At 63.6% G+C, this 13,630-nt stretch overlaps 1 protein-coding gene across 2 annotated transcripts in view; it reads left to right on the top strand.

Annotated features, from left to right (window-relative positions):
• The first annotated feature begins 6,574 nt into the window (after positions 1–6,574).
• OSGIN1 (oxidative stress induced growth inhibitor 1) overlaps positions 6,575–13,630 on the top strand; it is a 31,615-nt gene continuing 24,559 nt past the window's right edge. The window contains exon 1 of one of the 2 annotated variants that reach the window (XM_039226052.1): positions 6,575–7,381. In XM_039226052.1, coding sequence (XP_039081983.1) covers positions 6,706–7,381 — 676 coding nt within the window. In that variant the 5' untranslated portion in view covers positions 6,575–6,705. Of the gene's footprint in view, positions 7,382–8,155; positions 8,831–13,630 lie in introns of those variants that run through there. The other variant, XM_039226059.1, reaches the window with a different exon arrangement.

A 13,630-nucleotide genomic window follows, 5' to 3' on the forward strand; every position in this document is an offset into this window, starting at 1 on the left:
GCTCTCAGGGAACCCTGGGCATCCACTTGGACCACAGTGTCGTCCTCTGTGAAGTGCCCACAGAGGGGCTCAGTAAGTGACTGCCAGGTTCAGGCCTGAAGCTGTTCTCTGTTCCCCGTCTGACGGGAGCCTCTGCTCCCCTCCCCCTGAAACGGTGGTCTGAGCTCCAGTACCTTTGTCTCCCTGCTTTGGGGTCTGTGCTTCAGAAACACCCCTCGTCTCTCCATCCCTCCCACAAGGGTTTTGCCGCAGGCTGAGTCCTGGGGTCTGCCGGAGATCGGATTAATTCTGACTCGCGGGTGCCAGTGCACTTGGGACCGACCTGTTCTGAAGCGCAGTGCGTGGCCTAGCGGTCGGAGCCACCTGGCCTCACTCTGCCTCAGTCTCCCCGTCTGTACACGCGGGAACCAGCACACAGTTACATCAGGGCTGCCGAGAAGCCCCGAGGAGGGGCCACCGTCGTGTTCACCTGGGTATAGGTTCCGGATCCTGTCACCCTTATTTGGAAACTAGAGTGGCGGTTTTCTGGCTTCTGTTGACCATTTCTAGAGGTGACCAACAGGCGTAATTTGTTCCCCGGGGAAGAAGAGGCGGGAGGACTTCCTAGGCCCGGAGTCACTGATGCCTGCTTGCTCTTTCTCCCCCTCTCCGCCATCCCTCCCTCTCCGTCGCCCGTCTCCCCTTCTCCCTGCCCTTCCTCCCTCTGTCCTCTCTCAGGGCTGGACCTCCACCGTCATCCCACCAAGAGCCATGAAGGGCGTGCGCAGCTCTGCCCTCCCTCGGGCATCCGGGGCATCACACCCCAGCAAGGGGGTGGGCCTTCTCCTTACTCTGTGCGCCTTGAAAGGGGGGACTCTCAGAACGTTGTTGCAAGGATCAGCTCCTTCTGGGCTTTGCTTGAAATTAAGCGTAAGGCGTACTTAAGATTTAAATGGAGGGGACGTCTCTCAGATTTCTAACTGGATTCTAAAGCACTCGGAATAGCAAGTCCATTTTGATCTATTAGAACAGACAGTGGCCCCATGGCCTCCATTCACCAGACCGTTTCCACATTATTTGCAATTTAGCAAAATCGATGGAGGGGATCCCAGGTCTGTTTTCTGCCTCTGTTTTTTGTTTCCAAATGTATTTGCATGTCTCCCCTCGCTAATTTCTGAGCATCCAGAAAAGCAGCGAGAAATAGCGTTTATCTCTGCCCCCAGGCCCCATGGTCTCCTCACCTCCCAGCCTTGACGCCTGAGGGAGAGTCTCTCGTTTACAGATAAGGAAACTGAGGCTCCGAGGCTCCGGGAGGGCAGAGCAGCTGGTGAGGGAGGAGCGAGCGGGAGGCCTGGGGCCTGGCCAGGGCCAGTCTGCTCTCCCACGGTGGTGCCGACCCGCCTCCGGGGACCAGCTACAGAGAGGAGGCGCCCAGCCACCCAGCAGGAGTGAACAGGGACAGTCGGAAGGCAGGGCAGGCGAGGCGACCAAGGGCAAGCAACGTCGGGACACTGAGGCTCTGGCAAAGGGGGACGGTCCCGGGCGGGACTCTCCCACGCTGTAAATCATTGACGTGATTCACTTTTTTTTTTTTTTTGCTTTGTTTCGTTAGCGATCTATCCCAGCTGCAAACCAGCAGGTAAGGCTGGTGCTGCCGCGGGCCTGCCCCCCGGGGGGTCCCGAGGGGCTGGGCGAATCGGAAGCATAGCTCCGGGCTGCGTTTGCCAGCACTGTTGCTGAGCAAGAGAAGCAATAACTCAGGAGATGAATGTACTCGGGTGCCCGCAGCGCGGGGCCGGGAGACGGGAGGCTCAAGCCGAAACAACCCACCGCTCCGCCCGCAGGACGGACAGGGAGAGTCTTGCAGGAAGAGGTTTGGGGGGTGGGTTTGTGCAGAACAGGCAAGGAGCGTGGTCAGGGGCGGGGGCCGTGTCCGCTCAGCGCTGAGTGGTCCAGGGCAGGGAAGGGGGCGTGTGGGGTGTGATCGTCCAGACCTTCTGTCTCTATCGGGGCTTTTCAGGCCTGGGGATTGGAGCCTGCTGATCGGAATGTTCCAGTCATTGCAAAACGCTGTCGATGCCCCCGGGAAAGCGCGATGGGAAATCTGAGCGGCGGGTTTCAGTTAGAGCAGGAGCTGAGAGGTCTCCTCTCTTTCTGGGCTTGACGCCGGAGTCCATGGGGGAACTGCAGCGCCCGCTGACGCCCCTGCGCGGCAGGGCCGGATGCCCAGTGCCAGCCAGCTCTGGGCAGACGCAGCAGGGGCTCAGAAGCCGCAAGCAGAGGGAGAGCCGCCCGCACACAGTGGAGTGTGTGGACCTGCCAACCCCGGAGAGGCCTGCCTGCCGCCCAGGGCCCCGCCTCCCCTCCTGCCCCTGCTCGGCCGGTCCCGCTGGTCCTGGAGGCCCGCCTCGGCCGCAGACGCCGCCTCCCTGGGTCACTGGTCACCCCCGGCTCCCTGGCCAGGGCAGGTCGGTGACGGCCCAGCTTGGAGACAGGAAACCACGTCCCCCTGGAGGCCCGCCCTCTCTCTGGCGCCCTCTGGCGGCTGCTCTTCAGAACAGTGAGCCGCCAAAAGGCTAGAGGCGTTCCTGGCAGGAGGGAGGAGGGGGGAGCCTAGTAGAGGCTGGGACAGAGGCCGAAAGCCCCAGGTCTTTCTGTGGTGCCTGCGCATAGTAGGGCTCAGTACGTACCTCCCACCTTCCCGCTGCTGCTTGCTGGACGGCTCGTGCTGCGTGCTGGACGGCTCGTGCTGCGTGCATGGTTCAGCCCTGCCTGGTAACTGTGTGTGTGTGTGTGTGTGTGTGTGTGTGTGTGTGTGTGTGTGTGTGTGTGTGTGTACAGCCCAGCGCTCCAGGCGCAAGCTCTCCCGCACGTCTCTGCCTGGTAACTGTGTGTGTGTGTGTGTGTGTGTGTGTGTGTGTGTACAGCCCAGCGCTCCAGGCGCAAGCTCTCCCGCACGTCTCTGCCTGGTAACTGTGTGTGTGTGTGTGTGTGTGTGTATGTGTGTGTGTGGACAGCCCAGCGCTCCAGGCGCAAGCTCTCCCGCACGTCTCTGCCCTACTGCAGACTCCGCGTGGCCACGGCTGCACGCGGGCCCTCCCCCACCCCTTCCCTGTGAGGCCGCCCCCAGCCATCCAGCCCGTAACCCAGCCCGGACGGTGCAGTCCCCAGGCTCGCCCACATCCCGCCTGCACCATCTTCCTGCCTCATCTCCTGCAGGAGTAGCCTCCCCGCTGGCCTGCGTCTATGCAGGACCCTCCCAGGTCTCCCTCCACCTCAGCACCCAGCTACCATTTTGAAAGGCAAATCAGACCTGTCCTCCTACCCCCCCACGTCCCCCCTCCTCCTCCCTCCTCCTCCCCCTCCTCTCCTTCTCTCTCTCACACACGCAGTCTTCCCAGAGCTGCCCCGAGCCCTCCCGTCTGCACCTCCTCTCAGTGCCCGGAACTCCACACGCTCCCTGTGCCCAGAGCATGAAGTTCCCTCGGCCTGAAAGGTCCTCCCTGTCCAGTGCTCCTCTCTCAGGAAGTGTCCCTGACTCCCCGACAGGCTGTCCTCACATCGGGGACCTGTCCCTTCTGGTAGCCTTCTCAGCGAGGCACGTTTGTGTGTGTGTGTGTGTGTGTGTGTGTGTGTGTCCCTAGATACAGGCTCCCTGAGGGCCGGGGTCCTGCTTGGTTCTTCCACCAGCACGGGCTGGACTACAGGGCACACGGGACGCAGGGCCGCCTCCCGTCCAGACACCTGGAGAGGGACGCCTGGCCTTGACTGCACTCCTCACCCTGCTGTGCTCCTGGCTGCTCCTGGCCCGAAGCCTCTCCTCTCCGTAGAGACCAGAGACCGGGTCTTTCCGGCCTGCCTTGGCCCTGGGCCCTGGCTCTCCCCACACCATCCTGCCCTGGGGCACCGTGTCGGACCAGGACACGCCCTCCTTCCCAGATCCAAATCCACTTCCTGCCCAGGGGCCATGACCCCAGCCGCCCCGCGGGAGCGCCCTTCCCTGCGGGCGCAATCAGGGCCTTGGCTTGCGTGTTGTGGAGCCCCTGCGGCCGGCTGTGGAGGAGGACCCCTGTCCCCGTTTCACAGCTGAGGACACCGAGGCCAGAGGTGGGGGCTGAGGGGCCTGCTCGTCCAGCAGCCGTGCCACCTGCCACGTCTTTAAACACAAGGAGATTCAAAAGACAATTCTCTTCCATAGTCCCACCCCTCCCAAGCCAGACGATGTCCCCAAGTCCCACCACCTGGCTGCACCTGGGTGCCGATGTCACCTCCCGGGGCTGCGTGAGGGGCTGGACCAAAGGAGCTCGTCTGGGGCCCCGCTCAGTGCCTGCTGCACAGCAGGCGCTTGAGATGTGGTGGCTCCTTGGATGGTGTCAGGCCGTGGCTGGAGAGGCAAGGAGCCGTGAGTCCCCGTTCTGCCCCAGGCCACTGTCACTCGGGGGTCAGAGATGGTCCAGTGCTAAAAATGCTGCGCCTCCTGCAGCAGGGTCTGAATCAGCCGATCCAGGGCGCCGCCACTCGCCGCTAGATGGCGGTGTTGCCTCTTCCTTCCTTTCTGGGGCTTGGGCCCCGGCTGTCCCTTCTCCCCTGGTGACCACCGCCCTGGCCTTAAACCTGCCCCAGGCCTCTCAGGGGCCTGCGGGGCCTGCTCCGCGGGCCACACTCGGTCCCGGGCGGCCCCAGCCTGCTGCTCCCGGTTTCCCCAAGCCGCCCGCCCCCCCCCCCCCACCGCGAGGTCTCTGGCCCCGAGGCGGAATCGGAGGTCATTTACCCTCCAGGAGGAGGATGGGGCCATTTGTCCCAGAGGACCGCCCCTCCTGTCCCTCAGGACCGAGGACGCGGCTTTTTGGTTCAGACAAGGAGCCCACATCACAAACCTGCTACACTTAGGACCCGCGGCCCCAAACTGCAGTCATTTGGTGACCGTCGTGATTTTATATCCTTGTCATCAGTAAAAACTCACGATTTCCCGTCAACAAGTACAAGTTGAGAACACAAATAATAACGATAAAAACAAAACGGTGTTCCTCAGTCCTGGTTAGATCGCTGCCTCCCCTCTCTCCCTCCCCTCTCAAGGAAGAGACGAGGAAGCGTCAGGAAGGATTGCAGGTAGACTAGGCACCGAGCAGACTTACCGGCGTGCTCCCCGAGGACTCTCAGAGCCCCCAAAAGACTTCCAGAAGAACACAAATCAGGAAAGGACTCCATGAGACCACTGCTCTGTCCTCACGGGCCCACAGTGCCCAGCTCTCCCTTCGGGAAACGTATTTCCGGACACACAAAGTGAATGTTTCCGTCGGGGGCTCATTGAAGGTAGGTTCTCCAGAGGTGTCCGGGAGGTATGAGGGCCAGAGCGCCAGCCACAGGCAGGGAGGCCCCGGGGCCACGCGTCCTGGCCCGTGGAACTGCCCTCCGCGGCCAGGAAGTGGGCAGCTCCCCCGTTCGACCCGGGGACCCCTGGCGCAGTGAGGCTGGCAGACCGTCCGGGCTCTCTGCACCTTCCGGGGCTCCGCAGATCCTTGATTAAACTCTTTCTTAAAAACCAAAGTTCCAACTACTTCACTGCCGCTAAACCAGCCTGTTCAGCAATGGGACGCATCGGACCTTAGCGCACTGGAGCCCCCAACCTGCGCGCCCGTGGGACAGGGGACTTGGGGCTTTGCCAGGCCCTCAGCTTTCCCCAAGTCCTCTGAGTTGAAGTGCACCCCGAAGAACGGGCTAAAACTGGTCATTTGCAGCCTCTAACCTGCGCAACTCAGCTCTCTCTCAGTTCTGTGCAGCCACAGAAAGGGGCCGGCTTCTCGAAACAAACAGCCGCCGTCCCAAGCCCCTCGTTCCCAGTTTTTGCGATTCTCAGATCAGCCTTGTGGCTACAAATGAAGATTTTACCCCGAGACCTCAGGATCATGAAGCCAGCACCCTCCAGTGAAGCAGCCGGTGGCTAAACTCCTGAAGAGAAGGAAGAGGTGCCGGAAACAGCAGTAGCGGGCAGCGCCGGCCTCAGCCCCGGCCAGGGGGGCCCGAGCAGCCCGCGCTTTGGAGGCCCTCGCGTCTGGCAAACCCATGAGAGGGCTATCAGCCAGCACGTGGCGCCTCAGTCCCTCCCAACTAAACCTCACTCCTGTACTCACACCAGCCGAGACCAGAGAACCGGTCCACGCCTCTTGCTGTGTCCTTGAATCAAAAAGCCACTGTGCACACGGCCGTGCTGCTCCGGATACGGATGCTGCTAGACGGGAGAGGGACGCTTGGGTGTCTGCAGAGATCGGGTGAGGGGGAGACACATTCTCTCCGTCTTTCCCTCCCGCTAGCGGGAGCCGGGGAGATTCTGGAAGGACCAAGTGCTGGTTCCGTTTGTGAGCCACACACCCCATCTGGACATGGCGCACGGGACCCCCAGACGTGACTGCGTTCAGGCATCGTTACATCCGTGACCCCCACGCACACGCAAACCATGCTTCCCACAGGTGCCTTTTGCCATTTTGTCACTGCCGAGGACCGCTTGTGACCACAGAGCCCGGGACATAGCTTTATTCGGACCCAGTTACGGACGTGTCTTGACATCATCCCAGATGAGCTGTGCCCGTTACCGAATTTACGCTAAGTGAACGCATCCATTTTAATTTATAAAACAGATGGAAAGGACTAAAGTAATTCTTTTCCGTTGAAATTTCTCTTACTGGCATTCCAAAGGAGACTTTTTGTGTGTTTTAAAAGCCTCTGTGGATGCAGGGGGCGGAAACGTTTGGAAACGATGGACGAAATGATTCGCGGGCCCCCCCCACCCCGCCCCTGAAGACAGGCCTGGACTCGGGATGGGACAGGCCTTCTCCGTCTGCCCGTCCGCTCTCTCTGCTGCCCGTGGGCCGGCTCCTCCTGGGTTCTACTGGCCCCAGTGCCTCCTTTGCAGATGAGCTGTGGTCTCGCTTCTCGTTTTGCAGCTCCTTCCAGAAAGCTCTGGTAAACACCTGCTCCACCCAGGGCCCAGAGGGCTACCTATTGGAGAGGCCCAGGATGCCCTCAGGCCTGGGGTCCTGGGTCCGCTCCCGCACCACACGTGGGGAGACCGGCTCTTCCCCAGGCTCCGACCTTGGCTCCAGGCCACGCCCTGAGCAGGGCCGCCGGCTATGGCGCTGGGCTGACCATGGCGGTACCCGCCCCCAGACCAGAGCAGCTGCAGGGCCTCTGACCCGGCTCCCTCTTGCCTGGGGCTGGGGCTCCCCCCTACTGACCCCCGGGGCAGGACTTTGTGATGCGACAAACAGGCCAGCCTGTCCCTCACTCTCCTGTTGCTACATCCAAGCTGAGGGGAGGGGAGCCCGGAGGAAGACCAGCTCTACTGCCCCTCCCCAGCGGCACCGGCCACCTGTCACCCTGCAGCACCCAGCCTGTTCGTCACCAGGTAGGGAGGGGGCCTTCTCCAGCGAGGCCATGGGTATAGGGGTGGGGGCCTAGCCGGGCCAGAGAGGAGGAGGAGGGTCCAGACAGGTAGACTCCCCGAGTCCTGGAGAAAGTATGTGGGCTGTAGAGTCAGCCTGGGCGAAGCCCAGCACCTGCTTTCGTGTGGTCTCAGAAAGCGCTGTGACCCCTGGGCCTCAGTGTCCCCAGCAGTAAAGTGGGCGAACTCTGGTCCCTCCCACACAGAGCTGCTGGGAGTGTGTGGAGCTCCTTTGCAAGAGTCCCTAGCACATACCCGCACACACGTGTGGAAGGTGCTCGAAACAGGGCATCGACTGTCATCAGGCCCCATCACAGCTGGGCGCAGGGGCTCTTCTCGGGGCGCCGACCCCTCCCGGCCCCACACCCTTCTCAGGAGAGGCCCTCCCCAGCCCCCTCCACCAGCCGAGCTGGGGCCAGGGAGAGCGGGCCGCCAGGGACAGTCCACTCCTCGGGCCTCTGTCCTGGGTCTTGGCCCCTCACCTTGGCTCTGTGTCGGGCTGACCAAGACAGGCCTTTGGGGCCCTGACCCAGAGCCTCTGAAACGAGGCCAGAGCCTCACACATGGTAGGAAGTGCTCCCCTGAGGCCGCATAGCCCATGTGCGAGCCTCCGATCCGCAGAGGGACCACAGGCCCTGCAGGGACAGAGTAGGCGCCCACCCGGCCTCCCCACCCACCCACAGCCAGGGACGCCGCGGCCTCCCTGGGCCCCTGACCTGCGTTTCTGTGTCCAGCTCACCCCTTTCAAGCCTTGGCCAGGGCACTGCCCCCACTTCCCGCAGGAAGGGCGGGCTGCACTTGGAACCCGGCTCTCTCCGGATCCTTCCCCACAACTCCTGGCCGCCCATGAGAACCCTGGGCCCCAGCTCCCTCCGGAGACCCAGGCTCTGGCCTGGCCCCATGCTGACTGGGGGCACCCAGGCCTCAGGCAGCCCCGGTCCAGTCCGGGGCCCTGCTCTAGCCCGGCTCTTGGCCTCCGCTCCCCTGAGCCCCGGGCCCCCAGCCTCTGCTCCCTCGTCTGTAAAATCCTGTAACTGCAGCTCCCTGGTGGGGAGGCCAGGGCGCCTTGTGACGTCATACAGGTGAAGTGCCGAGCGGGGTGAGGGGTCTGTAAACGGTGCCCCCCTTCCCATCCCTGGCCCTGGGCGTTGCCCCACCCAGCTCTCTGGGGAGCAGCGTGCCTCCGTGTTCACTCATGCCAGGGTCCCCCGCCCGTGATGGTGAGAACGTGCTCCTGAGCAGCAGAAACGGCCTCCGAGGTTGGCAAGGCGCTGGGGGCTCTGAGGCAGCGGCCAAGGGCAGATAAGGCTGAGCAGAGCCAGGCCACTCCTCACATGCTCCCTGGGCCCCCAGCCTCTGGCAACTCCACCTCGGGTAGACAGGAAGCTGAGGATGTGCTCCCAGAGGACCGAGGTGCTGACCGCCACCCCCCCACCGAGCCACCTCCCCTGCCCCCGCCGCTGCCCCCCCCCCCCACCCTGGACTGGGAGCAGGTGGGTAGCCGGGCGGGAACCTGAAGCTTGGGAGGAGAAAAGTGGTCCTGAACCAAATCGTCTTTGGGTCTGACATGAGTGCGCCTGGGGTCCCTGCTGTGCGAGCCTCCAGGGCTGTGGTGACGGGACTCCATAGCATCAGAAACCTCTCCCCGTTCCGGAGGTGTGAGCGTGGGAGGTGTGAGCTCTCCAGAGGACCTGGGGGATGGCCCTCCTGCCTGGCCCACCTCCGGGGGCTCCAGGCGTCCCTGGCTTCCAGTCCCCTTCTCTCTCATAAGGACCCTTGGCATTAGATTTAGGGCCCGTGCGAAATTGGTGACGGTCTAAACTCAAGATCCTGGATTGATCATATCTGCGAAGATCCTTTTCCCAAATGCGGTCGCATGCCCAGGTTCCTGGGGTTAGGTCGTGAGTGTGTCTTTCGGGGAGCCACCCTTCAGCCCCCTGCCCCCGTCGCCCCTCTGTCCCAGACGTGATGCGGTGCCCGAGCACCACCTTGGGGCCAGCGTGGGGCCCTGCGCGATCACGGCCCACGTGGGTCAGCTTGCGCTCTCGACCTCATTCCAGGGCTCCCCGAGCACTTGCCAGTAGATGACGCAGAGCAGACACCCAGGTATCTGCCACAGAAAGTCCAGTCCCTCGGAGAGCGCCCAGGCCGGCCCCTCGGTCACCGATGAGAAATCCCAGGCGCAGGCTTGGCTTTCTCGCTCCCCTGCTCACGGTGAACGCCAGCCCTGCGGCCACTACCACGGAGGCTCCCTGGTGTCAGCCGCTCTAGCCTGGCCCCTTCAGGCCTCCTCCTCCTCCTGAAGTCCCCACAGCCCCCTGCCTCCCCCCCAAGTCTCCCCCTCTCTGCTCCGTGCGCCCTGAGCCCCTCGGGGTTCAGCCCGCGCGCCCCGCCCCCGCTCCCGCTGTGATGCCTTCGGCCTTGCCTTCTACCCTTGCGGAAAACCTCCCCGTGCCCATCCCCTCCCGCATCATCTGCTTCACGTTTGCCATTTGCTGGCTCGCTGCCCCCTCCTCTGATTGCCGAGCTCCGCCAGGAACACCCGCAAGCTCTGTCCCCCGCGTCCCTGGCCCTTGGCCACCGGAGCGCAGCCCCGCTCGGGCTGAATGAATGGGATGTCACGTGCCCCGGTTCCGTGGCCAGACAGCCAGCAGCTCCAGCCCCCTGGCCCCCACCGCGGGGAGAGCCACGTGCCTGCGCCCCCGGATCCCGGGGCCTGAAGGCGCCGTCTAGGAGCTGACCCCTCTGACGCCGTGTCTGCAGGGACGGAAAGGTCAGTCAGGAGGCCGGAGCCCTGGGCAGTGCGTCCTGGCGGCCTCTTGCTTAAGGAGCACCCACGGGCGCAGCTTACCCCACGGTACTGACTGAGCGCCTGCTGTGTGCAGGGAACAGGGAACCCACCAGGGAACAGGGCCGAGAACACCTGCCCTCTGGGGACTTGCATCCCAGGGTGGGGACCCAGACAGACAAATGAACAAGTAGGTCAGCGTGTGGTGCGTGCGGTGGGGGGCGGGGCGGGGTGGAGAACCAGCCGGGGAGGGAGCGTCTGTCTCGGCCGGGCCGCGCTGGTCTCACATGAGTGGACTGAGGGAACGAGCCACAGGGGCGTCTGAGGAAGAGCGTCCTCGGCCCAGGGAGGAGCAGGTGCAGGGGCCCAGCGGAGGGAGGGAGGGGCCCAGGAGGGAGAGAGGTGGGAGGGCAGGTCACCCAGGACTGGCACAGCCCCGCTGGTGACGGGGAAGCCTTCCGAGGCCAGGCAGCCGTCGGCCTTGTGCAGTGTGTGCACGGTGGGCCGTGGTCGGAGCAGCACCGGGTGCCAGGTGCCCCGCTCAGCGGGGAGGCCGTGCAGACGCCCGGGGTGGAGGGACGAGGGGTCAGACTCCAGCTGTGCCTGCAGGGAGCGTTGATGGGCTCTGCGGAAGCCCGGGTGTGAGCGAACGAGGAGTCAGGGTTGACTCAGAGCCAGGATTCCGGGGAGAGGGAGGGCTGTGCGGGTGGGGAGGAGCCCGGCCCACAGGAGCCGAGGTCAGGGAGGTCCGGCCTCCCAGCCTCCCCCCTTCCCCATGAGGCTGCACCTCCCCTCTGCAGTCCCTGCCAGAGCCCGAGGATGGCGCAGGAGGGCGCTCCAGCTCCTCCCCGGGGCGCACGCAGCCCGCAGCGGCGGCCAGACACGCCCGATCCTCTTTCCAGGGATGTGGTCACAGTGTTAGAGACACAGAAGCTCCCAATTAGACGCCGGGACAGGGTCCAGCAGCCCTGGGCCTCTGTCAGGGGCAGGCTCTTCCGGATCGGCCGGGGGGGGGGGGGCGGGGGTGAGGGGTGTGCAGGCAGAAGTGGGAGGAGGCAGGCAGAATGCAGAAGGAGCCCATGAGGGGTGGGGGGAGAGGATTTCTGCAGAGCTCACACAAGCCAGGCTCCGTTCTCCATATTCTGTGCCGTTCCCGGTCCTGTGTGGTGGTAGCTATTTTTAACCCCATTTTGCCCATGAGGAAACTGAGGCCCAGAGCCGTTAAGCCGCTTGCCCCAGCTCACGCCGTTGGGAAGCAGCCCCTGAGGCACATTCCCACCACACTGGCCTGTGTGGCCAGCCTCTGCCCACCTCTCCAGCATCCCCGGGCCCACCCCCAGAGGCCAGTACCCCCAGTCCCAGGGCTGCCCTCACACACACCAAACCGTCCAGCCCCAGGGCCTTTGCCCGTGCTGTTCTCTACCTGCAATGCTCTTCCTGTGGTTGGCTCTCCAGTTGTTCTTCTGGTCTCAGGGGAAATGTCACTTTTTCAGAAACACTTCCTAACCCCCCACCTACCCCCCCAAACCCAGGTCTCTTCTTGCTCCTCTGGTACCTGGTCCGTTCAGCAGAACCATCCCGGGCTGGGAATACAACAGTGAGCACAGAGCAAGGCCCTCCGTGTGCCCTCACCCAGGGGACAGAGCGCGGCCGCCAGCCTCCGCCCGCAGGGGTGTCCTGGCCCCTCCCTCCCCCCCACCTCTGGGGCACACGTGAACTCCTTGAGCCGTGCCTCGAGCTAGCTGGTCCCCCCCACCCCCACATGACCCTGGGGACTCACTGGTCAGGCTGGAAGAATCGGCCCCGGCTGCCGTCTCAGCCCCCACCCCTGCCACCAACATCTGCACCCCGTCTCCTGGAGTGGGCGCCTCGCAGGGCGGTGGAGACACCAGAGTGGCTTCACGGACGAGCAGATGTGGCCCGTGTGTGCCCTGCGCCTGTGTCCCCGGCTCCGCGGGGCACCTGCCGCGTCTGTCTGTCTGAGCAGGACTAGGGTGAACCCCTTAAGACCCGATCGTGAACCTTCCCACCATCCGGCTTCCTCTCTTCTGGACGTTTTCCCGCCATCAGCTGTTTCTGCTAAGAGGCGGGGCTCAGAACCAAGTACCGTTGATCACGGCCCAATCTAGCGGGACCTTCACCTCCATGCTCTATGGACGATGCCCCTATTGATGTGACCCCCGGGTTGCGGCCCTGCCCCTCCCGCCAACCCCAGCTCTGGAGCACTGGGCCTCTCAAGTCCGGCTGCATGTGGGGAGCACTCCCAGCGCCCGGGCCCCCCCCCCTCATCAACTCAGTCGGCATCCCTGGAGACGGCTCGGTGACGGCAGTGGGCGACCAGGCTGGGAGGGGGAAGGGCTGGTGCCCCGGGCTCTGTACTTGACCCACTGAATCCCTGGTCCCCAGGTCCTGAAGTCCTTCACTCAGGCAGCCGTCTAACCCCTGGTTCCCAAAGTGTGTTCCAGGGAACTCCAGTTCTGCAAAATGGCCCATGAAGAATGGGCATGTGGCCAGTGAGCGTGAGAAATGCCACTACTCGAAGGCCACCCCTGCACAGGTCATCAGATGAGTCGCAGGGGAAGGCAGAGCCCCCTGAAATAATCCAGCATCCCGTAGAACTACCCAGAAGGCTGTCCCAGCAGCGTTCAGGTCTTTGTCCACAAACGTTGCTGCATGCCCTGAGCCAGGCGCCGGGCCACGGGGCGCGCGTTCCCCTCGGTGTGGCTGCACACGCCGCCCCGCGCCCCAGCTCTCGAGCTCTCTTTCTCAGGTGGGCACCGAGCTGAGCAGAGTAGGGGTGAGGGAGGCGGGGACCAGGGAGAAGGCCCCACTGCTCCTTCTTGGAGCCACTGGCTTCCTGCCCCCGTGGGGCCATGCGTGGAAACGGTACAATTCTCAGAACGTGCAAATGGGTTTGGAGGGGGCTGTCAGTCCGCAGCCACCCAGCTGCCCCCCCCCAACCCGGGAGAGGGCCGCCGCGTCCTTCCCGCACCCCTGCTCCTCTCCGCCCACCTCCGCGCTCCTCTCCCCTCTCCTGGAACCCTGTTTTCACCTGCCGTCACAGGGCAGCTTTCATGTCGCTCCATAAAGAACAGCTGCAAAACACTCCATTGGAAGAATGTGCCAGAGCCTATTTAACGAGTCTCTTAATGACTGGCACTTGGGTTGCGTCCCGTTTTTCCGGCTCTTCTCAACAATGCTGTAATGAATAACTTTAGACAGACATCATTTCGGATGGGTGCAAGTCTGCCTCTAAGACAAATACCTCACAAGGGGTCGGTGAGTCCACAGCCACGTGCACGGTTCTCGCAACAGACATGGCCAGATTGCCTCCCAAGCGTCCGTTCCAGCTGCTGCGCCCACCCGCGGTGCCTGGGGGATGCGGCCGCTGTTACAGAGCACCCTTCTGTCCATGCACCCGGTGG

This window comes from Hyaena hyaena, unplaced genomic scaffold, assembly GCF_003009895.1.
Source record: "Hyaena hyaena isolate Hyena2069 unplaced genomic scaffold, ASM300989v1 scaffold_1, whole genome shotgun sequence".
In the NCBI taxonomy this organism is placed as follows: domain Eukaryota; kingdom Metazoa; phylum Chordata; class Mammalia; order Carnivora; family Hyaenidae; genus Hyaena; species Hyaena hyaena.